This window comes from Passer domesticus, chromosome 22 (assembly GCF_036417665.1).
Source record: "Passer domesticus isolate bPasDom1 chromosome 22, bPasDom1.hap1, whole genome shotgun sequence".
In the NCBI taxonomy this organism is placed as follows: domain Eukaryota; kingdom Metazoa; phylum Chordata; class Aves; order Passeriformes; family Passeridae; genus Passer; species Passer domesticus.
Window position 1 is genome coordinate 7,536,122 of NC_087495.1, and position 26,931 is coordinate 7,563,052.

At 46.6% G+C, this 26,931-nt stretch overlaps 2 protein-coding genes across 6 annotated transcripts in view; both read right to left on the reverse strand.

Moving 5' to 3' along the window:
- Window positions 1–11,915, reverse strand: part of CLSTN1 (calsyntenin 1) — a 29,420-nt gene extending 17,505 nt beyond the window's left edge. For 3 of the 4 annotated variants that reach the window (XM_064396813.1, XM_064396811.1, XM_064396810.1), the window contains exons 1-2: window positions 11,663–11,914; window positions 2,919–3,041 (exon numbers count right to left, since the gene is read on the reverse strand). In XM_064396813.1, coding sequence (XP_064252883.1) covers window positions 2,919–3,041; window positions 11,663–11,729 — 190 coding nt within the window. In that variant the 5' untranslated portion in view covers window positions 11,730–11,914. Of the gene's footprint in view, window positions 1–2,918; window positions 3,042–11,662 lie in introns of all 4 variants that reach the window. The other variant, XM_064396812.1, reaches the window with a different exon arrangement.
- Window positions 11,916–24,664: 12,749 nt separating this feature from the next.
- CTNNBIP1 (catenin beta interacting protein 1) overlaps window positions 24,665–26,931 on the reverse strand; it is a 28,551-nt gene continuing 26,284 nt past the window's right edge. Inside the window, exon 8 of one of the 2 annotated variants that reach the window (XM_064396822.1) lies at window positions 24,665–26,616. In XM_064396822.1, coding sequence (XP_064252892.1) covers window positions 26,558–26,616 — 59 coding nt within the window. In that variant the 3' untranslated portion in view covers window positions 24,665–26,557. The remainder of the gene's footprint in view (window positions 26,617–26,931) is intronic. The other variant, XM_064396823.1, reaches the window with a different exon arrangement.

Sequence of the window (26,931 nt, forward strand, 5' to 3'; positions counted from 1 at the left end):
CCGTGCTTCAAATTAAAAATTCCTAACCCCCACAAAATATTACTTGCATCCCAGAATAGCAAGAGGGAAATAAAGGACTGTGGCTGAGAAGTGGTTTTCTCTAGGGGTGGGGGAAGAGGGACTGAAGCCCTGCTACAGGCACATCAAAAAACCAAGGGAAACACTTCAAACATCTGCCCCAAGAGCCACTGCACGTTCAGCTGTGTGAAGGCATCCAGATACAGCAGAGTCTGTTTCAAATGTAACAGAAATTCAGCTCCTTCATGCACAGTAAAGGGGAAATCCCTGCTTGAGAGCTTCAGCCAGCAGACTGGTTTTAGGCACAAACAATAAACATACAATAAAAAATATAACTGTCCTTTATTTTATTTTCTTTTTTTTTTTTTTTTCAGCAAAACCACTTAGGATCAAATCCCAACATGATTCAATTTGTAATGTAGAAAAGAGTCACTGAGGAACAAGAATGGTCACTGTCTTCTCAAGCAGATCTGTAGCAGTGATGGGGCAGAAGACTGACTCCATCCTGTCCCCATGTGCCAGGCAGCTTGACAAGGCAAGCTGGCACGACTATATTCACCCTGTTTCCAGAAGTGTGTCATTTCACATTTAAAACCATACAAATAACCCAAGAAATAAACATCTACATAACCCCATTTATTTTTACACACCTGAATTTTAGGGCCTTACCCACAGCACAGAGTGAGCAGAGCAATAAATAGCAATAAATGTTACTTTTACTTGCCCCACAGCTCAGGTACTACAAAGCATCTAAATGAACTCGTTTCGAGATGTTTCGACATGCTCCAAATTGAAATAAAGCAAAAAAGCTCTACTTAAAGTATTTTAAATCTGCAGACAGTTCAGAAGTTTCCCAGCTCAGCTAGAGGGCACAATTAATTAAAATATCCAGCCTTTTGAAGCATGAATAAATTTGATTTATAAGCAGGAGTAGAGCAGCAAGGGCTGCAGCAGGCAGTTAATCCTGGCAGGGCTTTGTTTGCTGTGAAAGCACACCCCTGGCCCCGTGGGCTGCTCACACAGAACCCCCAGAGGTGCTGGGCACCAGCAGTGTCTGTGCCAGGACGTGAGCACAGCCCCAGAGAGCTGGCACAGGCAGCACTCACCCACCCGGGCTCCTCAAGGACAGGCTGCAGCACTGCTGCAGTTAATGGCCACAAACACTTCCACTGAGCCCACAGCATTTGTGCCATTCAAACCCAACAGTCTTTACAATATTCACATGCCATACTGTAAACTTAATTTCTTTAAATCCATTGGTCTGCTCCTGCTGTTTAAGGAATGTCCATTTTTGAAAGCCAAAATATATTGTTTATACAAATATATTCTGTTTATACAATTTCCAGTTGATAAAAATGTTCATTTAATGAAAGCAGGTTTATACAATTTAGATCAACCCAATGGGGAAAGTCTCATTTAAGAAATGCTTTGACATTGGATTTTCCTCTGCAAACACAACAGAATATCTGAAAATACTGTGACAGTACCTTCTTGAGAACATTCCTATCCAAGAGGAATAAAACTGCCATTTTCAGAATCTATTCAATGCTGCTGAACTACCAGCACCTACATTTAAAGCACTTAAGAACTGCAAGAGGTGATTCACGTTTTTCTCATCCCTGAGAACTCAAGTCAGGCTTCCCATTCCTCTTCTTAATTAACAGATTTTGTGTATCCCAACACAAGCTTCTTCCTTTGGCAATGGAAGGTTTTTGTCCACAGACAGCAGTTTTGTTTCCAGTTAAGACAGTAGAAGAGCCTCTGCCATTATGTACCCAATACACGAGGAAGTTTGAATTTCAGAGGTTTAGCATTATCTCTCAACTTCTGAACAGCAAATTTACCATTACCTTCAACTTCACTGGAGATAATTACAGCCTCATGATAATGCAACAAAACTGTTACTTTAAGCAGTACCTCAAGAAAATGGTGACCAAACTGCCATAAAACTGCAGCACTCAATGCAGTCAGCTGCTGAAGATTTCAAATTGCTCTTAATTTAATTTAATCACTCTCCTATCTCTTCCTCCATGAAGCCAGGCTAAGCAGTGCTCCCAAAAATGGCTCATCCAATAGGTACTTCACCAGGATTCTTAACTCTCAAATTTTGCTTAACCAAATAAGCTTCTCCAAATATCCAAATGAAGCTTGTGTTATCCACTGCAAGTAATTTAAATACCTGCCAGTGGTATTCTTCAAACACATCTTTCTAACACTGCCAAATTCAAAAAAGGACTTTCCATACTACTGCATCCAATTAATGAATACAGTACTCCTAAACAATTTTCAGAAAAAGATCTACTGCAGAAGTTTATAAGAAAATTGTCAGTCCTATGCTCACAGTGAAGAATTAGCCCACACTTGGCAAATATCTTGTGTATCATTCTCTATATTTTTTGCTAGAGGAGAAAAAGCCTTTTCTTCAGCCAGAGGAAGTTGCTCAGTTTTTAAAATACCCTACACTGTTAAGCAAATTTATCACAGACATGCAATCCTAATTCTACTAATTAGTATTTTCACTTTATTAAGACACAAATAATGCTAAGGAAACCAAAACTCTCTTCAGAATAGTAAGAAAATCATTATTTCAGAACTCCCACGCTGAATGCTGTGAAATGTGGAATCAAGAGGATTGAGGCAAAGGACAGACACTACAAAAACAAAAATAAACCACCAGAAAAATTACCATGTACACATGAAATTGAAAGAAGCAAAGTACTTTCTGGTTTGGATACAGCTGCAAACCTGAAATAAAACACTGGTCCATGCACACACATTTCCTAGGACCTAAAAGCTTTGAAATGTTATGCTGCTGTTAGGGAAAACACACTAACACAGAGCACTTGCCCCCAGGAAAGCACTTCCACATCTTCAAACAGAAATGCAGATGAATTCTTTACCTGCAAAACGCAGAGGTGCATCTTTGTCCAGGGCTATTAGAGGGGGATCCAAGAGCACCGTGTTGTCATTTTCTGTAACTATGCCATGATAGGTTGTTTCAATCCATGGCTTATGCTTGTTAACTGAAAGGGAAACAAAATACAAAGTCAAAACATTTGAAATTGACAGTATCTTTAAAAAAAGCTTTAGTATTAATTTCCATATTTTCCTCTTTTGTAGTTCTGAATCAAGGTTTTAATAAACTAAAAGATTTGAGACAAAATCCTGGCTAAGTATGTTCAGAAAATTTGAGTGTCCCTGTAGGCTTTTCAAAAGTAACTCAGAGAATTTAAATTAGTTTCTAACTATGCTGGGATTTAAGATGCCCCTGAAGTGCAATTCCAAACCTGCTAACAGTGATGGGGAGTGCTGCCATCAGTGCCAAGTGTGACACCAGCAAACCTCAGTCAGCACCACACCAGGGCACACGAAACACCAGCGATTGTTCACACTCTGCTTCCCCCACCACGGAAAACCTGGGACACAGCTGCTGGAGTATTCTCCAGAACAGGAACAGTGTTCTCATGTCAGCTTTTTGTCCTGCATAGGGGGTTTCACTATCATTAAAAAAAACACGTGGAAAAGAGGTCAAACTTCATTTCTTCAGCAGTTGTTTCAGGATATTGGGAAACCCCAGTAAAAAATCTCACATGAGAGTATCCTTCACCCCTGCACAGAAGAGCCTCAAACTGATCACCTGAGCCTGTCTCAGGATGACTGCTCTTCCTCTGCTGCAAAGAAATGCAGTCTCTTTCCTTGTCAGCCTCAAAAAGAGTTTTTTCTACTACATCACTGAAGATGCAAGATCAAATCATGTTATCTACTAGGCTGTCATCTTCTGTGTGACAAGCCAGCAGGAGAGTCCCTTAATTATTAAATATTTAGCTTTATGTTATGATCCCAGCTCAGGTGGTGGAGTGTGATTGCCTGAGTGGCTCCTGGATGGTTAAGTTTCCTTAACAGCACAATTTTCCCACATGCAATTGTGGAAAATTGCATGTATCCAGCTGCTCAGAGCTACTGAAAAACATCCTGAAGGGCCTGAAAACTGCTCCTTACCAGAAAAACCAAGTCAGCTTCAGCAAATGATGCATATAAGAAATGCTTTGCTAGAAGTTACAACAAACCCACCAAAGAGCAATCTATAGGCAACATCACCCAGGTTTTGGTCTGCAGGAGATCAAGAACTTAAAATCTATCAAATGCATGCCTGTGCAATTACAGCAAAATATGCACTAGGGCTTGAACACTATCACACAGCTGAGTCCTGCCATTTCACCTCTAAAGAACTGCATAAGCAAATTGTCAAAACAGCAGAGATGGAAGGCTAACCCAGACTCTTGAATCCTGTCTCTTCAACCAACTAAGATGGATTCATGTCATGTGCCATATGCTTACCTAGGGGAATTAAAGAACAGTGATAAAAGGACACTTCAATAAATGATTAAGCCTAGAGAACTCACACAGGAAACCATAATACCCCCAATATGCTTTCATCTGCAATCTTTTACTAGTTAGTAGCAACAGCAGACAGGATGTATCATCTCCATCCATAACAATGCAGCAAGGAAGATCTCAGAAGGAACTGTTTTAATGCAAACTGCCTTTAATTACTCCATGTGGTTTTACTTAATATGGCAAGACTCTGTTTATTGCCTCAGTAGGCTCATGCAGGCACACTTCCAGCATGCAGCACGGCACAGAGGCAGCAAATGCCAAGCACACTGCTCTGTTTACCCAGAGAAGCCTGGCGCTGCAGCACCCTCCCAGGAAGGGCGCCTCAGAACAAACCTGCTCCTCAGAGGCACCAACAGCCTGCTCCCTGCCAGGGAAGGGGCCACAACTGCTCGGGTCTGAGCTCCCACGGAGCACACCCACAATTCAAACCTGCATCTCACCGACACAGCTCTGGCTTCAGGAGCACAAGGAGGTCACAATTGTGCACTTTTCTGTCAGTACATCCCAACTGAAAATCTGAGTCCTTTCATCCATTCATCTTCACCCTTGCAAGGATGTGGTAAAAAACACCAGAACAGATCTCTGACAGAAAAAACCCTCCATCTCCATTCTAATGCTTCTGAGCGTGGATTACAAAAATGCTTAGGGGTTTTTTTAATGTTCTGAGAAATCTTCTCCTAATTTAGCAACCTCCTAAATCCCACTACTGCTGGGTAGGGAGTTCTATAAAACCTTGAAGTACTGTAACCACATATGAACAGAATTTTGAGTATGCTGAGCATCTGCAGAGTCTAGTGAACCTTCAAACAACAGGCCTAGTTGAAAGCAAAGTCATGTCTTTTTATTGTGCTGCAGACAATAAAATCATAAAGCTTAAACCCCTCTGTGTTTTGGAAGGCTAAAGCATCACCAGATTTTAAAACATAAAGCTTAAATCCCTTTTTGTGTATGAAGGCCAAACATCACTGGATTTTAAAACACCAAACTTACTGCTGAATATCCAGGAAAGGCCCGTTATCCGTGTTTGTGATCTACTGACTTCAGCAGAACCACACACTGGAAGGAACTCTCAAGCTAGCATTGGAAATATGAAGTACAGCTTACCAGCCATACATCACTGCTTCCCTTCAATCAAACTGAACCAAGTATTATCCTCATCTCAGCTGCTTAAATAGCATTAAATGCTGCACTGTGAAGGGGCAGTTTAATTGTCACAAAACTCCTGCAAGCTACAGAACTTGTTCAAAGACAGACTGGTAATTTCAAACCAGAACAGCAGCCTATCCCAAGCTTGACACTAACGAAGTGCCCTGAGCTGTTAATCTCTTGCCATTTAACTGGGATGAACTACACTGGTTTCCTTGAAATACAATATTCACACTATTTGTAAGTGCCTCAGCTGGAATCTGCTGCAAATCCCAAGCAGCATTTAACCTAGTCAAGTGTGGGGAGCCGGGCTGGCACAGGCAGCTTGCAGCCTGGTTTTCAGGGGCACAAAGAAACTGCAAAGCCAGCTAAGCACAGGCAGTGCCCGGTGCCAGCCTGCATGGAGGCTGGGGCAGAGCCCTGCCGGCTGCCCAGGCTGACAGAACACCAGAGCAGCCTCCCTCAGCCCTGCTCCCGCAGGTAACTCTGCTCCTGCACGTGTGCCCCCACGCCAGGCTGAAAACGCCACCTGCCCATCGTCTCCCGAAGCAGAGCAGAGCAGCCTGACCGTTCTGCAGCAAAGGGAATGCTCCCCAAAGCAAGGATGCTCCCTTCCCAAGAGCCACGGCTGATGCTGCACAACACAATCCAGCAGAGAACCAGCAGCAACCTTCTCCTGCTGCCTAAAAGAATTAATGATTGTAAATGAACAGGTAGGCAGGGCAGCTGGGTTTAGGGCTACTATGGAAACTTTAATCACAAGCTATTAAGACAATCAGATTAATTCAGTTCTGTAATTTGAAAGCACATACTAAAATTAAATGTACTTATCAAAGTCCTTTCTGAGGACTTCTGTTCTCTTCTTACAAGTGGTCAGAAGTTTGTTTGACTCAAATGGGATCTGGCACCTACATGACCAAAGATTTAAAGACACCTCACCCAGAAAGGACTATAGTTGGAACCCTTTTTCTTCTAGATAACTACTTCTAATATACAGCACTGTCTAGCCATGTTGCATATCAATAGAACTGAAGCAAGATCATTAATGTAAAAAAAAATCTTAATAATTAACTGGTTAAACAAACTCAGTAACAAGTACTAGAGTTTGAAAGTTATTTGTTCAATCTAGCAACAGTAACCACAAAATCCTCATTCTGAAAATGTACCTTTGAGACCTCATGAAAAATGCGTAGAAAAATTCACAAAAAGAGAACTAAGTCTCTGTTAATACAGATGAACTAGTAAAGAGTCCTTTACTTGTCCTGAAGGTCTGACAAAAACTGATTACTGTGTATCTTTTGCTTAATTGTCTTCCTCTGGATGTAAGAGATCACAAGGATGCCTTTCGGTGAGACGATAAAACTCCAACATGCCTTACCTTGAACAGTTATAATTTAGTACTGTTCTGATGAAATTTCAAGCCGTACCATTAAAAGAACAAATCTGTGCAGTACCTAACCACAGAAACATACAGTCCAGCCAAGGAGTGAAGAGCTACACAATAAAATATGCCTTCTCCACCCTGAAAGCAAAGCTGAATAAGAGAAGGCGTAGCCTGGCCTGATTACAATGTGTGTTCTGTCCTGCCCCGCCTGCCACTCACAGCTCCTGCCTCCAGCCTCCAAGAAAAAACACCCAGGATTAACTTTGGATATAAGCAACTTGAAATAAACCAGTGCTAATGAAAAGATGTATTGGGCTTGTTTATTTAACCGGGTCTTCTCAAACCTAGAATTTTATCAAAGTCCTTGTCCTACAACCAGGTCCGAACAATGGGATAAAAGTGAACACAAGCTCTGCTCAAATGCCAATTTCCCTGATGGTGTGGAAGTTACCCACAGTATGAGGCTCCAAGACAAACGACCATTTCCACTGCTGGGAACTGAAGGCAGCAGCAAAGCAGGAGGGAGTGAACCCAGGAGACTCAGCTGGAACCCCCAGGAGATGCCCCAGGACACGGATTGAGTAAGGACAGCCACCATTACCCTGCATGGCTCCTGGCTGAAGGAAAGCCTGTGGTGGAAATCCATCCCACAGGTTCACATCTCTGTCTTGGATTCTCTGCCACAGTTAAGGAGCACTTTTAACTCCTGCTCTGGAAGCCAAACTGCCATACACTGGAGCACAAGATAACGTTTATAATCTAGCAGATGCCCTGTGCAATTAACACTAACTCTTCAAACACCACATTCAAACCAACAGCTGTAGGGACTCAACAGGGTTTTATTAAATTGTGTTTTGCCTAGAGAAAAATCACTAGTTTATCACCACTTACAGAAAGTTTACTTTCTCCACTGAACCAGTTACCTAAATCTGATTTTATTTGTACAAAGATACATGGAAGTTTTGCTATAAGCCTGATGAAACTAAGAACATGGAAATGACTGATTAGAAACTATTTGCAATTTTTACTATCCACAACTGCAACAGAAGAAACATTCAGAGCACCAAAGACCTTAGACAGAGGATATACAGACCCAATTTGAATTTGGATAAAAGCCTGGCAGAGAAAACAAAGATTCCACCACAAAACAGTTTAAATAGGATTAAGACAACAAAGCCTTAATTTCAAGTGAAATTTAAAATGTTTTACACTAAACAGAAGACTGAAATAGAAAACATAAGCCTTTAACTACAAACACCAATTTAATAAATGTTATCTTAAATGTTGCTAATTATAGTGCAAGAGTGGAAACCCCTTTCCTTTTAACTGTTGTCATATTTATAAACTTCACCCCTTGAAAGGAAACAGTATTCAGAAACACAGCAAACATCACCCCAGTATAGCTGGCACTTCTGGCTCTACTTGTTGACTCCATTTAAAACAGGGAAACCCACTGGGAGCAGTAGCTGCAACTTGTTTTCAGTCAGACACAAAGCAAGTGAGATGAGACCTAACACTATAAACAAAGGACAGACAGACACTTCTTCAAAGGCACTGAGGTTCCCAATAATCCTTTCTAAAGACTCCTAAGGAGGTTTAGTCCCTGCAGAAGCCAATGTGAGTCAATCAGCACAAAACAAATAAATTAGAGTGCAAAACAAGATTTAATTAAGACCAAGGCTTCCGCCTCACTGAACTCTCCCATGCTGAGGTATCACTCCTGTCTCTGACAACAATGATAATGCTACAAGATATGTGGCCCTTAACACCACAAACCATGTTTCTGAGAGACTTCTCCCAATGGAACTAAAGAGAATGAGATAAGGCTCAGAAAAATGGCAGAAGAGCTTTTCTTCAGAAAACTTTAATGACTACAGAAGTTTTTTCCTCTCTGCATAACAGTTTCAGAGCCACAAGCCACTCAGCTCTCACATCCTTGGGCTCTGTGGCAGGAAACACTGCTCTACCCAGAACACCAGAATTCTAAGCTGTGGGATGTTCACATTATGCAGAGCTGTGGCCTGACCTGGGTTTAACTTCAACCCTTCCAACTTCCATGGCACACTGAAGCCCATGAGCCCAGCTTCCCTCCTTCTCCTTAAAAAAAATCTTTGCATTTATCTGCAACTGCTGATTTTGTGTCTGCAGAAACATTACAACCTCGAACCAAAGATACATTTATTAAGTCTAGAGAAGTTTCTGCTGACAAATCTTCCAGCTACCCCAGCACAGACAGCACAACCTGCAGCCTGGTAACACGGGGGAAGACAACCAGCACAGGAGTATTCCAAACAGTGCAAACCATGCTTGCCCAGACCATCTCTCCTCCATTTCAGTTTCCACAGCAGTGCATTATTTTAAATAACACATACAGAAAAAGAGATTAAAATTGTTTACATGAACAGATGGGTGTATACAATGCTTTCCCAAGCACTAAACATTGTAGAGAGGTCTAGTACTGGTTAATTCTCTCTCTTCTCAGTGGTTTCCTACTTTCATAAATACCTGGAGAACAAAAAAGAACAGGCCACATAAATAGCCAAATTGTCTCTACATAATGCTTTAGGGTAGTGTTACATTTCCTTGCCTCTAGAAAGGAGAAAGAAATCTACCTAATCCCCAGCCCTATATTAAAAAGGCTGTTCCCATGTCAAAGAAACATCTGCAGCAAGACTGTGGTAGTAACAAAGTGGTTTGTGGTTTGGATTTAAGACACTCACAGCACCACATAACTTCCTGAAATAATCACAGATCAGCAAAGTTTCTTCAAGATAGTATTACTTTCATCAATACCCTCCCCAAATGGCAGTGAGTTGGAAGGGGCCCAAGACAGCAGAGGTCTGCCACTGCTGGTCCGGGGGAGCTGAGTGCCGCCTCCTCCAGGAACTGCTCTGCTCCACTGCCATCCTGCTCTGGTCAGAGACACCCAACTGCTTCACCCACACACACAGAATGCACCGCTGGCTACTGCTCTTCCACTGCAACAAGCTTTCGAACATTTGGGTCAACTTGATCAATTACAAAACAATTCGATTAGATTAAGAGTTTCGCACCAGCTGGACAGGAAAATGCCTCTTCAGAGGCATTTGTGTAGGTCAGCTAGCTCACACCTGCCTTTTGTGCAAGATCACATGCCTCAAACGTTGTTTTGCTTTCCTTCCATTATCAAAAAAGAAACTACTTTTCACTCCCCTGTTCCAATGACAGGAATGGCAGAAATGGCAAGTTCAACTGTACTTGAAAAAAAAAAAAGAAACTGGCAATACAGCACAAAATGGAAAGCTCACCATAAATGCTTCCAAACAAATGCCTTTCCTAACAACAGGGAAATAAAAATGAGCAGCCTTTGCAGCTTTCCAGGTGTCCTCCAGAGCTTACTTGTCCCTAAGTGCATCTCCACGTAATATTATTAACAGGCCTACCTACAGCAGCCAAAATGCTGCAAGGACCAAGGCAACTGCACACACTAAGCCAAAGCAGCCTTCATTCCCTAACTCAGTTATGTGTGATGAAGTTAAACAGATCAGGACCTGCAGTCCAGCAGCTCTGTAGGTCTGACTGAAAACAGGTACTGCCTCCAACAAGCTGCAGAAAATCTGCCTACCAGTGCTGTCCTGGATAATGCTGCCTAAATTTGCCATTTGTTTCCAAGCAGCTTTCTTGGAAAATGGCTTTTGATCTTAATCTTATTCCTAATTTCAAACGATGGAATTCAAAGACACTGTGCTTGTGCACTGCTGTGGTAAATACTACATTTAACGATTCCAAGAACAGGTTGTACTTGAGGGATCTTACACAGGTAAATGATGGCCACTGTCAGAACAGCTGGCAGAGGACTTCCTCGACACACTACAGCACCAGCTTCTTCATTCCACACAGGGAAACTGCAGCAAGATGTGCCCATAACGAGCTGGTTTTTAGATCAAGAACTCCCCTTCAACGTATTTATAAGCCATTTTACAGCCGCACTTCCAATGTACGCTGCTATTCAACGCTCTTAAATCTCATCACGCGATCAGCTGAATCTTGCAGAAGCAGCACTCCCGATGCCAGGGGTAACCTTCAGGTGAGGGAGCGTCTCCGAGCCTCCCACAGAAGCCTGCCGGGGAGCAGCCCCGCAATGCGTATGATGCTGCTGCTCCTCGGGATCAATCAATAGCCACCAGGCCCGCGCTCGCAGCGCGAACCCGCGCGGGCTGGCCCGGGCGCTGCTCGGCTCAGCCCCGCACGGAGCTCTCCCGCGCCAGCCCGGCCAGGCCCGGCTGCCCAGGGCTTTTATCCCGGCTCCGGCCGGGTCTGCCGCTGGACGCTGCCGGCAACAAGTGCCGCCCCCCGCCCGCCCCGGGCCCCGTTATGTAACCCGGACACCGCGAGCGCCGCCGCCGCGCATCCCCCGCCGGGCCGGGCCGGGCCGGGCCGGGCTCTGCCCGCCGCAGAGGCTCGGGGCCGCCGGGCGCAGGTGAGCCGGGAGGACGAGCCGCCATCCCCGCGTCCCCTCTGCAGGTGCAATGGCCGCGGCGGAGTCACGCCGGCCGCCGCTCCATCCTCCCCCCTTCCCCTAGCCTCGGTGTCCGCCCGCCTCCGCGCTCCCTCCCCTGCGCAGGGAGCCAAGGACACCGTCCCCTGCCCGCCCGCGGCGCGGCTTGCCAGGCGACCAGCACCGTGGCCGTCGCCAAGGCGCCGCGCAGCCTCCCCCGCGCGCCCCAGCCGCGTTACCTCGAGCGGCCGCGGCCGCTCCGCAGAGCAGCGCGGCGAGCAGCAGGCGGGCGGCGGGGGCCGGCATGGCAGCGCGGAGCGGGGCCGGCAGCGCGCAGCCCCGGCTGGCGCCCCCGCTGGTCCGGGCTCCGCTGTGCGGCGGGCGGAGGGCTCGGCTCGGCCCCGCGGAGGAGGAGGAGGAAGAAGAGGAGGAGGGAGGAGAAGCGAAGCGCTGCGCGGCCCCGCTCCGCTCGCCGTCCCTCCCCTCCCTCCCCCGCCCACCCCGCCGGCGGCTCCTAAAATGGCGGCCGGGCCCGCGCCGGGCACCAGGCGGGGGAGGGAGCGAACCAACGGCGCGGGGCGGGGGGCGTCGGGAGAGCCCATTGCGGACCCCTGCGGGCTGCGGCGCGCCCCGCCCCCGGCGCTGAGGGCACTGCGGCACCGCCGCCATGGTGCTCCCTCACGGGCACCCCCGCTCCCTCACGGGCATCGTCATCCCGCTCCCTCACGGGCATCGCCATCCTGCTCCTTCACGGGCACCGCCGCCATGGTGCTCCCTCACTGGCACGGGCACCGGCGCCATCGTGCTCCTTCACTGGCACGGGCACCTCCCGCTCCCTCACGGGCATCGCCATCGTGCTCCCTCACGGGCACCGGCGCTATGGTGCTCCCTCACGGGCACGGGTACCCCCGCTCTCTCACGGGCACCGGTGCCATGGTGCTCCTCACGGGCACAGCAGCTCCCTCACGGGCTTCGCCATCGTGCTCCGTCATGGGCACGGGCACCGCCGCCATGGTGCTGCCTCACGGGCATCGCTATCCTGCTCCTTCACGGACACCGCCGCTCCCTCACGGGCACCGGTGCCATGGTGCTCCCTCACGGGCACCCCCGGTCCCTCACGGGCACCGGTGCCATGGTGCTCCCTCACGGGCACCCCCGGTCCCTCACGGGCACCGGTGCCATGGTGCTCCCTCACGGGCACCCCCGGTCCCTCACGGGCACCGCCGCTCCCTCACGGGCACCGGTGCCATGGTGCTCCCTCACGGGCACTGGTGCCATGGTGCTCCCTCACGGGCACCTCCCGCCCGCCGGGCCCGGAGTGCATCCCTTGCTTCGGGCGCTCTGGCTGCGCTCGGTCTCTTCCCGCGGGCTGACCCGGGCTGCGGGCAGGGAGCAGCGCGGCCTCCCCAACGCGTCACACAGCTGAGGGAACCTGCTGCCCCTCCAAAGCCTCACACAGCTGATTTAATAAATGCTGATTAAGCCCCCAAGTCGTTAGAAAGAGTTAAACCCCGTATGAAGATATTTAAGAAATAATTAACCCCATATGAAGCTATTTGAATGCTTTTGCACCAATCCAAAGCTGATGCCAGCGGCAGGCAGGTACAGGGCCGCACTGGGATTGGGACACACAAACCCAGTCAGAAGCTGGGATGGAACAAACTGCAGCACCTGGTGCTGCAAGCATCCGGTACAAACCATCACAGCATCATTTAGGTTGGAAAACACCTTTAATATCATCAAACCTGACCTTTAACCCAGCACCCCTGTCGCGCCGTTCTGCCAGCCCGAGAAGTGCAATCCTGCAGGAATGTGTCCAAACACAAACACACCCTGGTGCATCACTGAGTCTGTCCTGTGGAGTAACAAACCCTTTTAGTGTAGTGACTCCTATCAAAGCAAAAGATTACTTCTGTTTGGAAAATTTTCCAAGTGCTATCTAAATCAAGAATTTTCATTAAGTTGCACAGAACTTGTCCTATAATAGAAAAGTTCTTTGCTCTACTATCCAAAATTTCAATGAGAAAATATTTCAACAAAGGAAAAAATAATCAATACCACGATCTCAGTTTTGACAATTAAATTACAACCAACTTATGTTATAATTAGATCTGACTACTCATGCTTTGTACCTATTAGCCATTTCACTCCCACAGTGAAATAAAAATAAAGTCCAGAATGTTCAGGATCCTAGAAATGTGGTATTTCCTTATTTTCTGTGCAATTTAAATACCAAGATTGCCCCGTGCTGGAAAAGCCTCCTCCTCCCTCCCGAGGCGAGCCCAGGGCTCACCTCCTGGTCACCCCACACTCGAGATGGGGCAGAAACCAGAGGTGAGAACCCAACGTATTCACTGCCCTGGAGCAGCCCCTCGGGTCTCACCAGCGACAGAATCTGCTCTGTCCCAGCCTGTGCATTTGGGTGTCCAAAGGAAAAATGTTCTCCCTCTTCCACGCTCCAAAGCAACCACTGGTACTCGCTGTTCACCCTGCAGAGCAGAGCAGGACCCTGCAGAGCCCGAGGCCCAAGGCTGAACATCCCCAGTGCCATCCTGTGCTCTGGAGCTCTCCCTTAGCCAAGGTACTCCGCTTTTATTCCGTGGACTGTAGGGCAGCTGCTCCATCAAGAGCTAAGACATCTTTCCTTTTTTAAATAAAGCTAAAGCCTCAGTCTAAACCTCCTTGATTTCTCAGCCTGGCTAACATATGCTGGATGGCAGATCATGTCAGAAGAAGCCTGGAGCCCATCTGTTGCCAGAGAGCTGAGTCTTTACATTCTGCCAACGCAGCTTCAGCTGACAGGGTGCTACATGACGTGTTTTGCTTTTGTGTGGAGAGTAGGACTGTCCAGCACAGTGTGGCTCTCCAACTAGGCTTACTAACGTGCTGTCTGAGTAAGAACCACCCCATTAGTAAAGATTTGCTCGGCAAGATCTCATCGGTTGAAAGATGATTGCCCATTGATGAGTACACGGTGTAACACATACCCAGGACTCACCCAAATACTGGATTTTGATTGGGAACCTAACTATGGACAGAGCTTTAATGTCAATATAAAGGCATCTGAAAAGGGCTGGATGTCTGGCCAGTCAGCATTCACATACACATCCTCTATTAAAACATTTTTTGCAAAACAAATTATCATTAGGTGTGGCAAAAACACACTTTAAAAGAGCTCTGCATTTCACTTGGGCTGTACCATGCATTTTAACAGGAGAAAGCAGAGCACCATGGACCACAGCGAGAAGGGGACTTGAGTGTTACCATCAGGACTCGTTTAAATTGTTCTGATTCTGCAGAATTAGGAAGAAGAGACACTTTTAAGAGAAGAAATGCTATGTCTGGGTAAACCTTATTTATTACACAGTAACACTACCAGCTCAGATGAATTAATCAGCTGAATCAGTCATGCTGAAGCTGGGAAATTTCCAAGGAAGGAGAAGGCATTGATGGCATTTCACTTTCTAAGCAAAACTCCTCCGAGTCAGTTGTGACTAAGGCACTGATTCAGTAAAGCAAACAATTCTTTAGGCTGTATTTTAGGATCAGTTCCATGGCTTTGTTTCCTTGCTGACAGAGGTTCGAACAGGCAGTTGAGAGGCTGGTACAGATGGGATGGGCCCTGCACACGAGGTGAGGCAGCCACGTGAAATCCTGATCCCTGTCACCACGGATGTTCCACTGGCACTTACTCTGGAAGTGCAGCAAATACAACATCTTCTCATTTTGTGTCACAAAACTCAATTTGATTTCAATCACCCAGAGGGGGACCTGCTGTGCACCAGTCCTGCTTGCTGTTAGGCAAGAGCTGTCCTGTTCCTCCTGTCTGCCAGAGCAAACTGCATTTCCCACGCTGACAGATCCTCACTCTATCCCAAATGCCACATGCCATTATTCCAGAGAAATTCAGGGAACTAACTTCAGCAACTTCATTTTACCACTTATCTCCCTCCTACTCTCTGACCCGCTTCTCCGGTTCCAAAAAACCATTGATCTTTATTTTATTGGTAAGCAACAAAACTGGAACAAATGGCTCCTGGCAGAACATGTTTTCTGTTTCAGCTGAAAACCTATCGGCCTGATGTCCTTGAAATGCACAGTGTGACTAATGCCTGGCTTGCAAGGACCCAGGAGGACACATTTATTGTGCTTGTCAGAGTGGAGCTGAGCAGCCAGAACAGGAAGGATGGGGTGATAGGGGAAAATGAATGCATTTGCCTGCTCCTGGAAGGCAGGCAGTGCACGCTGAATACAGGGAGCAGCAGGACACGCTCGGGTGCATCAACACCACACCTGGAGCTGCCTGCTAGAGCTCAGGATCATCCACGATTTTGAATGCATGCAAATTATTAGACATGACTCTTGTTTGAAGTGGGACAAAAGAGAAAGGGCCCAAACTTCAAATAGTCTAGAACTGCATTGAGAAAATGGTTATCTTCAAATAAAGAGACTGGTACCAAGTGTGGGCTTGTTTTTCATCTCCGTGCAATTAATGTCTGCATAGTAGTGTGTTTGCAGATGATGATTTCTATTAATGGGAAGTTAAACCCAGCTTTATCTCCTCCACCAGTTTATCACAGCTGCCCTGAAACCACTTCTGAGGAGGGACCAATTGCCACAGAGACTGTGCAGTAATTAAGCTCATGAGAGAGCTGCATGCACACCCAAGCTAAATATTAGATGAGGGCAACAAGAGAGCAGCTTCTGAGAAGCTGTAACAGCAGCACTCTAGCTGCTCCCATCCCCACTGGAAAAGGAAAGAGGACAATCCTGAAATATTTGGGGAATTTGAATTTTGGTGTTTTCTGGTTCTGACATGGCTCAAGAACAAACAATTATGAGGCTAAGAAAAAGATAATTCAGGGTGAATATAAAGGATTCATTCTGCACAACAAGGTCTATGAAACCCCAGAATGCTCTCATAAGGCAACAGGCAGTAGTGGCATCTTTTAGATCATTCAAAAGAAAACTGCACAGCACAATGCCAGAGCAATGCCCCTGCCAGCTGGAGACAAAACACACATAGGTGACCTGTCAGATAATTCCTAGGCTTGCTGTCCCCAATACACACACTCTGAACACAGGCTTAAAACTGGAGTGTTTTTAGATTCAGTAGATTAAGACTTTATTATTATTATTTTTTAATGCTTTGGAACCTGACTGTATATTTTAGAGGACAAAAAAAATTACAGGACTGGTTTTCCCCACACTTGAAAATTTCCAGAACTGCTTTGATCATGTATGAGAATTGATTTAGGGGATGCAAATGAAGGCCTTGGCAATCTGAAGAAGAAAATCTTCTCCCCTGACATTTCTGAACGTTCAGAGAATTCTCAACAAGCCATTGAAGTAGGGGTTCATCAGAGAGACAAAAAGAAAATTCAATAAGCAAAGAAGTACATGAAACCAACCAGCTCCCTCCCAAGAAAACCAGCAGCATTAGCAATCTTTCTACCTTGTTCAATTCTTCTTCCTGCTCAGACTTACCTTCTGTAGCAAAATATGCATCCAGAAACATGAAAGCCATGAAGGGGAGATGCAAGTCCTTCCTTACAAAGAGAGACTGAATATTCTGCATCATCATTATAATATTTTACAACTCATTAGCACCTTCCAGCCCAGGACCTCGAGCATTTACAAGCGTTAATTAATGCACTCTCACAATACTTCTGTGAAGCAAAAGGCAGGTGTCTGCATACTGTGGTGACAGGTGCATTACAATTGAATAAGACAGAATTTCTAGGCTTTCCATTTACATATTTAGGAAAGAAGGGAACAAAGAAGGGAGGGAAAATTAACAAGTGCTGCAATAGCTTGAAATACCTTGAGTCAAGATATACTGCAAATACCTTGAAATACCTTGAACAGGCTGACTTTCAACTCTTTACCTGAAAAGCAACACTTGTTAAGGACCTCAATAATATTAGGCTTTATTGACGTAAGTATTTGCTGAGTGAAGAACTATGGTTTTTTTCCCAGTTCTGTCAAAGATGTCCCTCTGTGTCCCTCAGTGTCTTGCCCCTGCCCCATTTCTTTGTCTGACAACTCAGTCCAGGAACACACCCGGTGTGAAAGGGTGGGTGGACAAACCAGCTCTACATTTGCACCAGGTACTGGAGACAGTGTTTCATTTCTCAGCTTACAGATGTTTTGTGTTTGTTAGGCTCATGCTATTCTGCAAACATCTGGTCACACAATGAGGTTTTCCTCTCTGCCTTCCCCTGCAAGGGAGAAGAGCCATGTGCATGAGTATTCCCCTCCCCAAGAGCCATATGGGAATGTAAAGGCATTCTCTGAATTCATTACCCAGCCCCACAATATGATTCTGCCTTTGTACGGGCAAGAAAATAGATGTTAATTTATTCCTTATTGCTAATTTGAAAAGAAGCACAAACACAACAGTTCCATTGCAGAGATTTCTACCAAGGGTGTAGTTTAAGTCCAATTATATGCTATTAGTACATTTGCTCTTTATTCCTGTGGCATATTAATTACATGTCTGGTATTCTGATAATTAACACAATTACACTCTTTATTTTCCCCTTTCATAGCCAATATTCTTGCATTTTATTCTGAAAAGTAATTTTCTGTAGGTAAAAGGAGCCAAATCATCACATATTAATAAAATCAAGCAATGGGTTTCCTAATGAGCATATACAGAGAAGTTCCAGCAATGTTCTTCAGCAAACAGAAAAGCAGATGCTGTCCTGTTGGGCTGCAGCCTGAGTGAGTCCAAAATGAACCAAATCACCATCCTCTAGTTGTGTATGCAGCATGACAGTCAGCCCGAAGCAGCAGGGCCAGCAGGTCCCTGCTCCTCCCTGCACGGGCACTCCCCACTTCCTGCTCTCTGCTACACATTCCACCACATTCCACCACATTCCACCACATTCCACCACATTCCACCGCATTCCACCGCATTTCACCGAGGCTGCAGCCACAGTCCCCAGAACTGCCTCTGCACAAACCCCACCACGCTGGTTGGTGTCAGTGAGTCACTTCCCAGGATCTGCACTGTGGAAAACTTGGATAACTCTCCCAGATCCCCCTGAGGCAATGGTTTACCTACATGACCTACCTCTTAGAAAGTTTTTAGAAGCCCCTTTTGAAATTATCAGGTCAGGAGGCAAACCCAGTTTTGGTTTTCTTTTTCCCCTCTTTCCCCCGCTCTGTCTCAACCCCAGTGCTCCCAGTTCCTTCCTGGCAGTGCCCTGGCTATTTAAGTTCCAGCCTCCTCAGACACAGTGCAGCTAAATCCTTTGTCATGTCCCGTATTTATTTCTGTTCTGACAGATTCCAGTGCTGACCCTTGTGCAGTAAGCCGCTGCCCTGCTGGCCTCCTCTCTAATTGCAGCTCTGCTGATCACGTTTGGGCAGCAGCCGTGCGATCCGGGAGCGGAGCCGGGCCCGCGGGGCTGCTCGGGCATGGGGTGGACGGGGCTGAGCGCTGCCAGGGACCCCAGCCGGCTGGGAGGCTGTGCTGGAGCCGTGGAACACCGGCCTGGGGGCGTACAGAAAGGGCTGCTGCCATCCCTGCCTCAGCCACCGACCCACCACCTGCAGGAAACAGCAGAATTCTCTTTGTGGCTTTTCAAGAGGTGCTATGAACGCATTAATCCTAAAAGGGATCCAGCAAAGAGCTGTTTTGTCTTAACAAAGCAGGAAACAAACATCCACTGAGTTAAGGCTCACATAGCAGGCAGAACAAACCTTGGTACCCAGCAGGTCCCTCCCCAACCAATCTAATATATGCAAATGAATCGGAGGGATTTAGAATAATTACCCTGTCACAACTGTGTGCTGCTTTAATGTACCCATTAGATTGTTAACTCCATGGTTTCCTCTGCTCAGTGAGGGAAGGTAAAACATTTCCAGTGATTAACCTTTTGGAAAATTATATGCCCACCTCCCTCATGGGATCTACTTCTGCTGGACACCACAGGATCTCGAGGACCATCCCACTGCTCACACAAACATTCAACAGCCATGAATTTCCACTTCACCTGGACCTTTCAACATGCCAGGCTTTCTCTTATTTTCAATCTGGACAAAGAGCCTCCGGACTGAGACTCTTTAGTTTTTCTCCTTCTGCTCTATCCATGCTGTCAGTGAGAAGTGGATCAGCTGAGAAGTGGAATGACACAGCTGAAGAAGAGGAATGACACACTGTCTTCTGCAAAAGGAAACGGGGGGAGCTTCAAATCCCATGTTGTGTTAAATGAGTGAAGTACAGAGCTTTGTAGTGCATGCTAAGAGCACACACTGCTCCCTGTTTGCTGCTGCTTCAATGAGACATTGTCCATTGAGTGGAAGTAAAAAGCTTATGAGATGAGACAGGCATATCATCCTGTCTGAAGCCCAGCTTACACAGGCAGCTCCGTGCGGCGTGAGGAAGAGCCTCTGGGAATGACAGGCGCCTGTGGAACATGAAAATGCATTAAAATACAGCCCAGCATAGGTCAGGTATTTATCGACCTGATCTAAAACCCAGTCTGAGTGCCCAGGCTTCTCTGAATTGAATGAGGGGTATATGATGACAGCTGGAACTCCAGAGGCTCTGCAGTGACTGAGGAGCCCTCAAACTGAGCAAGATGCAGAGGGGCGAGTCTGTCTGCAGCAGAGTAAACAGGATAAACCTCTTCCATTTGTTAAAGCCATGATTTATGTACAAGATTATCATATGCCATTCTGTGGGGCCTAATCCTAGACCTTGAAGTAGCAGCAGAGATTAAAGCCTCTGACCATTTTCTAAAGCAATGTCACTAGTAACCAGTGACACATCTTAGACAGAAAAGATGCTAAAGCAATGAAAGGGAAAAACACCCTAAATGTCTGTAGAATATCCTTTTTTTCCCTCCACTGAAAGGCACACAAAGCCACATATCACACAGTAGACATGCACAAGAGAATTCAGCACTAGAACATCTTAGTACCCTTTTCCCTCAAGCATCTCTGCTCCCTTTGCTGCCCAGCTCTCATTCTGCCTAACAGCTCCTTAATCACAGTATCTGTCACACACATAAAATATTATTTAACCTCCAGCACAGAGGAAAATGCATTTATAACCTACTGGGTTTTCCCCTTTAATCTCTCTCTTTCTTCCCTTACTGCTTCCTCTCTTTTTATAGTAGCTCTGAGCAAGAATGGTGCTAACAACCTTCACAAAGATTTATTCAGGTCCAGGCAGAAACCAACTCTGCACTCTTGTCAAGACAGGAGACTAAAATAACAACACACACAACCTCTTGTTTCTACGCAGGTGACAGAACACAGGATCTGACTATGCCAAAGATCTCGTTCTCTGTGATCCATCTCACCAGTACTTAAGTCAAGGTGCTGTTCCTGACAAATTCTCTGTTTAAACCCCCAAGGACCTTCTCTGCAGAAGGATATGAGCTGGCAATCTTTGCACAGGCAGTGGTACCAGGCTACTCTACTGCTTACTAGAGCAGGTACAGTCTGACTCTGCTGGTTCTGGTCTCTGCAAACCCCTCACTGTTACTGGGACGCAGTTTATCTAAACACTTCTCAGTTATCCAAGTCTCCCTTCCTCCTTTTGACAATGGCACTGAGGGTGAAAAGATTTAATTTAATTCTGTGCACTGCTCCAAGCCTCTGACATCTAGACTTTGCTACATTTAGAGAGTAGAAAAAATCAGGTAGAAATGATGATGTAGCTACAACAGCCAGGCTAAGTCCACATGTCCCATAGAGTTTCAGAAGCCTGTGACCTCAAGGTCAAGGTCAGACTAAAACAAAGGCACTGCTGTGCACCCATATGGTGTGAGAGCAGCTAAGCATGTACAGAACCAGCACAAGGCACAGCTCCTTTTAGAGGGAGACTCTGAAGTGCTGCTGGCACGGCAAGGCAAAAGCTTAAGATTCTGTCTAGCTTAATTATCATCTTTCTGCAGGCTCAAAGAAGCTTATGAGAACACAACAGCGAGGCAGAATTCTCCTCCTGTGCTTCCACCTACAGAAACTCATCCCTTCCTGACCTGCCCCTACTTCCCTCCCCACACACCCCAGAGATTCTGCAGAATCAAGCCATAAAAAATCCCCACCGAGCACAGACCACGCTGTGAGCTGTCCTGGCAGGAGGCAGGGCCCTGCCTCCCTGTGCTCAGGCAGCAGCACCCACTGACTGCAGGCAGGGCAGCAGTGCTGCAGGAATGGCAGCAGCACCCACTGACTGCAGGCAGGGCAGCAGCACTGCAGGAATGGCAGCAGCACTCCCAGCATGGCAGCAGCAGTGCAGGAATGGCAGCAGCAGTGCAGGCAGGGCACAGCACACCCCCGCAGGCAGCCCAGGCCCAGCTGCACACAGCAGCAGTGCAGGAATGGCAGCAGCACTGCAGGATGGCAGCAGCAGTGCAGGCAGGGCAGCAGCACTGCAGGATGGCAGCAGCAGTGCAGGAATGGCAGCAGCACTGCAGGAATGGCAGCAGCAGTGCAGGCAGGGCAGCAGCAGTGCAGGATGGCAGCAGCAGTGCAGGAATGGCAGCAGCAGTGCAGGATGGCAGCAGCAGTGCAGGAATGGCAGCAGCACTGCAGGATGGCAGCAGCAGTGCAGGCAGGGCAGCAGCACTGCAGGATGGCAGCAGCAGTGCAGGAATGGCAGCAGCACTGCAGGAATGGCAGCAGCAGTGCAGGAATGGCAGCAGCAGTGCAGGAATGGCAGCAGCACTGCAGGAATGGCAGCAGCACTGCAGGAATGGCAGCAGCAGTGCAGGAATGGCAGCAGCACTGCAGGCAGGGCAGCAGCACTGCAGGCAGGGCAGCAGCAGGCTCACACGGTGTCTGGCTGCTCGGGCTCTCGGGCTCAGGACAAAGGGCTGAAGGCACACCCAGCTCCCACTGCCCATCCCCGTCACTGGCAGGGCCATTGAGGTCACAGGCAAAGCTGGACACGGATTACAGAGCCCAGCCAGCAGCAGCAGAGCTCCTGTGTCCCTCCTTGAGTAACTCCCTGCGCTCCATTCCATGGCCCAGGATCCTCTCCTGCCCTGTGGGGATTGCTGCACTTGTAGCTGCATCAGCAGAGAGCAGCAGGAACTGGAGATGGTGAAAAACTAAAGTACACAGGCATCAGTCCACATCTGGGTTGGAGTCTCTATTACAATTGTAAAACAAGGGAAAGTGTATTTTCTGAGTTTCACACGCCTCTAGAGCACCATTTGGTACCAAGGAGGGCCAACCTGGGAAGTGTGAAGGCAGCAAAAAGCTCTGTGCATAGAACCATTTCATGCTGATACACGAGGCAGCCTGTGAGCAGGCCAGGTTATAAAGCTTCCATTTTTTTTTTCTCTTTTCCAAAATAAACAATTCCCAAATTGAAGCTCTTCAGGCTACAAAGGAAAGCAGCCAGGTTGTTTACAACATACAGCAGGAATCCTGCTTAGGGCAAATCAGCTGCAGAGCAAATGAAAGCAGAGCTCAGGAGGCAGGAGGTGATTTCTGTCTTTGCAAGGGAACCTACCTCAGTCTGGCAGCAAACAGATCCAAGCTCCTGCCCTGGTAAGCAACAGCAATGCTCCTCCCTGCTATCCAGCACTGTGATATTTGTAAAACTCTAACTCACAACTGCTCTGCAGCTTCAGTGGAGCTTCCTAAATGCCCTTTTTTGGCCTCCGAGCTTTGGTACACTTTGTTTCTGATGGCAACAGTGAGGAGAAGATGCTACTCACTAGGGACTTCCTTTTGTGCAGACTGGACAGACCTCAGGATTCCTTAAACTTCCAGAAACTGTTCTTCCTGCACTCTTGGTTTCTGCTGGTGCCAGTGCCCTGCAGCCCTTTTTGCTGTCAGCTCTGCCAGTTCTCGAGGAGGCAAGAGACCAAAAAGAAAGCTGAAGGACTGATCTTAAATGACTCTAAATCACATTCCTTTCCCTGCCAGTGCATTTAATAAATAATTTCTAACATATTTTATACATTTAATTCAAAGCTTTTAACTCCTACCCTTTATTTTTCCCTTTTGCAGTGCAGAACACTGGTAACCTCAGGCATGGCACTGTTCTATTCTTGCAAGGGATTCTCAGTAGCCACAGGAACTGATCCCACATATGACCCCAATGTCTCATTTAGACAGTCTCTGCTGTAGGTGATGGGTCTTTCTGCTTCATGGGCCATTAAATCTTCAGCCTTTAACAGAACCAATTAGGCTGCTGGTGAATTAGAAAATAGACTTTGTGGAACTGAAAGAGATTTAATGGTCAAGCATTAGAAACTCTCACACAGGCCATGGAGGATACAACTTCTAGTAACTGCTTACCTTAGGTAGGAACAAAAAATCTCAACAGCTTTTGAAATTTAATTAGTGATCCAAGGTTCTTTCAGACAGCATCTCCCTGCAAAGCGTGGCTGTGCCTCCAGCTCACAGGTTCTGTTACTCCAGGGGCTGTTCCAGGACCTGGGAGAATCAGACTCGAGGCCTGTGTGAAAGGTGGAGCCCCATTTTCATTTACAAAGGGCCATGCTCAGACACAGTGAGCTTCCAACAGCTGCAGCAGCCGCTGCCCACCTGGGCAGGGAGGGCTGGGATTCAGCTCTGGATCTGCTCCTCAAGCTCTGCAAAACACAGTGTGTTATGAGCAGCTTGGCAGTGAAAGTACAACAGCACATTTTGAATCTCTAAAGGAACACTTCTCCCCCAAAGACCACCCAAAGAGCCTGTGCTTTTCTTGGAAGATGCCTCTAAAGCTTTTACACTCCCTTAAATGCCTTAAGCACTCTATGGCTGATAATTGGACTACAAAGCCTTTTCTGGTCCCAAACATATTTCAAATTAGATCTGTGCTCAACTCTGGTCTCTAAAACATTTGATTTCCTGGTTTTATTGGTAATGGTTTACTTGGGAAGGCAAAAGCACACCAGCAAAGCTAGAGAAATTTGTACAAACAGTAAACAAGTCCACCATGCTGATGTCCTGATGTTCTCAAAGGTGAAGCCAGGTGTTTTTTCATTTGGCAGCTCAGCAGTGTAATAAATCAATATGAAACAAGAGTAGATATTAAAAACTGTATTTCCCCCCCTCCCCAACAGTTACATTTTTAGTGAAAATATTAAACCACATGAACAATTCACTTTCCTTCTTGAAAAGCCTCAGCTGCTGAGGAGTGCCCTGGACAGCCAGGGAGGGTCAAGGTCAGCACTGGGACCCCTCAGTTCACACTGCCCCCCTCTGCACCAAATTCACATTAAAGTGCATCTCAGGCAACCAAGTCAAAATCTAGAGAATCCTTTGGGCTCATTCCTGGTTTATTTTAATAAAGACATTTCTTATCTGGCCCCAACAAAAAGGGGTAAAAGATTTACTTTCACATAGAACTTTACAAAGCTGCAACTGAATCAAAAGGAGCATTTTCATAAATAGATGTACAGTTGCTCTCATTACACAGTATTTATTTGCTCAAGATAATTTCTTCCTTGTGCATTCTTCCTTTTGCAGACAGTCCACGGTTTCTCTCCAGCTTTTCCCCCATTTTGAGACCACAACAGCATCCTGTCAGCAGAATTTCTGGCCATGAAAATGGTCACGTTCTCACAGTTAGATTCTAGAATTGTCACTGTAAATAATTAACAACCATAGGAAAAGAACCAGGAACAGGTAAATTGAGTTCAGCTTTAATAGATTCTGAAACATCTCAAGTCAGTGCAACCCACAGCAAAATCCAGAAGTTTTGTAAAAACCACCTGCACACGTGAGAGGAGATGAAGTGCTTGGTTTTAGGCAGCAGTGCTGGAGCCTGTGTGCAGACTCCTGAGCAGTCAGTGCACCTCGGGACTTCCAGTGCAGGTTTGTCACTCTGTCAAGGTCTGTGTGTGTGTTTGGAGGCCCTGCAGCTGCAGAGTGAACCTGAGAGTGTCACCTGTACACTCGGGCTGGAGAGCCTGAAGCAGCACTGCTGCCTCCTGAACAGTGCCTCAGGAACGTGCTGCTGTCCTAGCATCCAGAGAATTTCCCTACCACCAAGCAGCTGCAAGGAGGGAAACCATGTACAATTATTCAAGTGACTAGAAACTTCAGTTTATTAAAGCCCAGTGCAAGCTGGATTTAAGTTAATGATCATTAATTGTTCCTAATGTGAGAGCTACTCTTGTGCAGCAGTCAAAGGGTTAAAGTGGAACTCTGCAGTATTTTAAACAAGTTCACATATTCTCTATACAAATTTGGCAAATTCACGTCACAGCCTTAGATCTCATTCTTGCAATTGCTGCAAAGCATCTGCAGCTCCTCTGAGGGAAGCAGCCAGGAGTGCCAGGGCTGGGCACCCCGTGCCCACCAGGGCTGGGCATGCCCGGCCTCCAGCCTGGCCAGGTGGACTTCTTGAAGCAAATCTGCTTTGACACATGCTCCCAAAAGAGCTCCAGGCCAGAGAGCAGCTGAGTATGGAAAAACTGATTGCATCAGAAACACTGCAGCCGAAAGGAAATCAAACCATGACTTCAAAGCCAATCAAAAAACCAAAACAACCCCCCAAAAGCAAGCGTTTATATGTGTGTAGATGTAATAAATATTGCAAAGCACATTTGTCTTTTCCCCCCCAAGTCAATAAGTATAAAGAAATAACCAATGCACCAAAACATCAGCTTCCTGCAATGAAAACGTTGGAGTCAGCAAAATACCTGCAAGCCAACTGAAGGGAAAGCTTTTGCATTGTCACCCAACCACAAGCTGCTTCCAGTTCTATGCAGCCAAATCAAACCCTCTTCAAATTCACAAGTTTGACCTAAATAAGCACCACAGCATGAAAAGCTTCTTTAGAAGTAGGATGTCAAGAGACTTTGTTTAAAATATAAAATAAAACGTGAGATAAAAGGTTTCCATTGGTCAAGTTTGAAAAATTGCCTTCCTTTATCCAACCACAGCCTGTCCCTTTGAGCCAACCAAAACCACACCTGCAGGTTTGTCCTGAATGAACACAGCCCGGCTGAGTTGTAAAATCTGACAGGAACAGATGGCTGGGAGATGCATTCTGAGGGTTGGGCAAAGGGAAACAACATTACAAAGGAGAAGGAATACCAAGGAACAATTAGGGTGGGCAGAGGAACTTATTAATGCTCAGCCATCCTCCTCTATCTTCAGGAATCTCACTGTCCTCTCCAGTTCTGTGCTGTTCAGGTGTCCTGCAGTTACTGTCTTCTGTCTTCTGTCTCTGACCTGGAAAATGCCATCACAACATCCTCAGCACCTGCAACAACAATGGATACAGGAAACCTGTGCCATAATTACTTCCTTTAAAGAGCAGGGGAGAGATGCAGTACCCAGAGTGTCATTCTGCACATCCCTACAACCACCAGGAAAGCAAAGGACAAGCCAGGAATGCAAAACCACCAGCACTGCCTGTCCCAGCCAGGTAACTGCTCAGCTCCACAGAATCCTCCTCCAGGGCTTTGCAAAGTTCAAATTCAGCTCAGATGGAGCAGCAGCATGCACAATTCCTCCAGTCTTTTACCTGAAGCATATCAAGAACCAAATCTCAGTTTTGTGCCCCAAGCAACTTCTG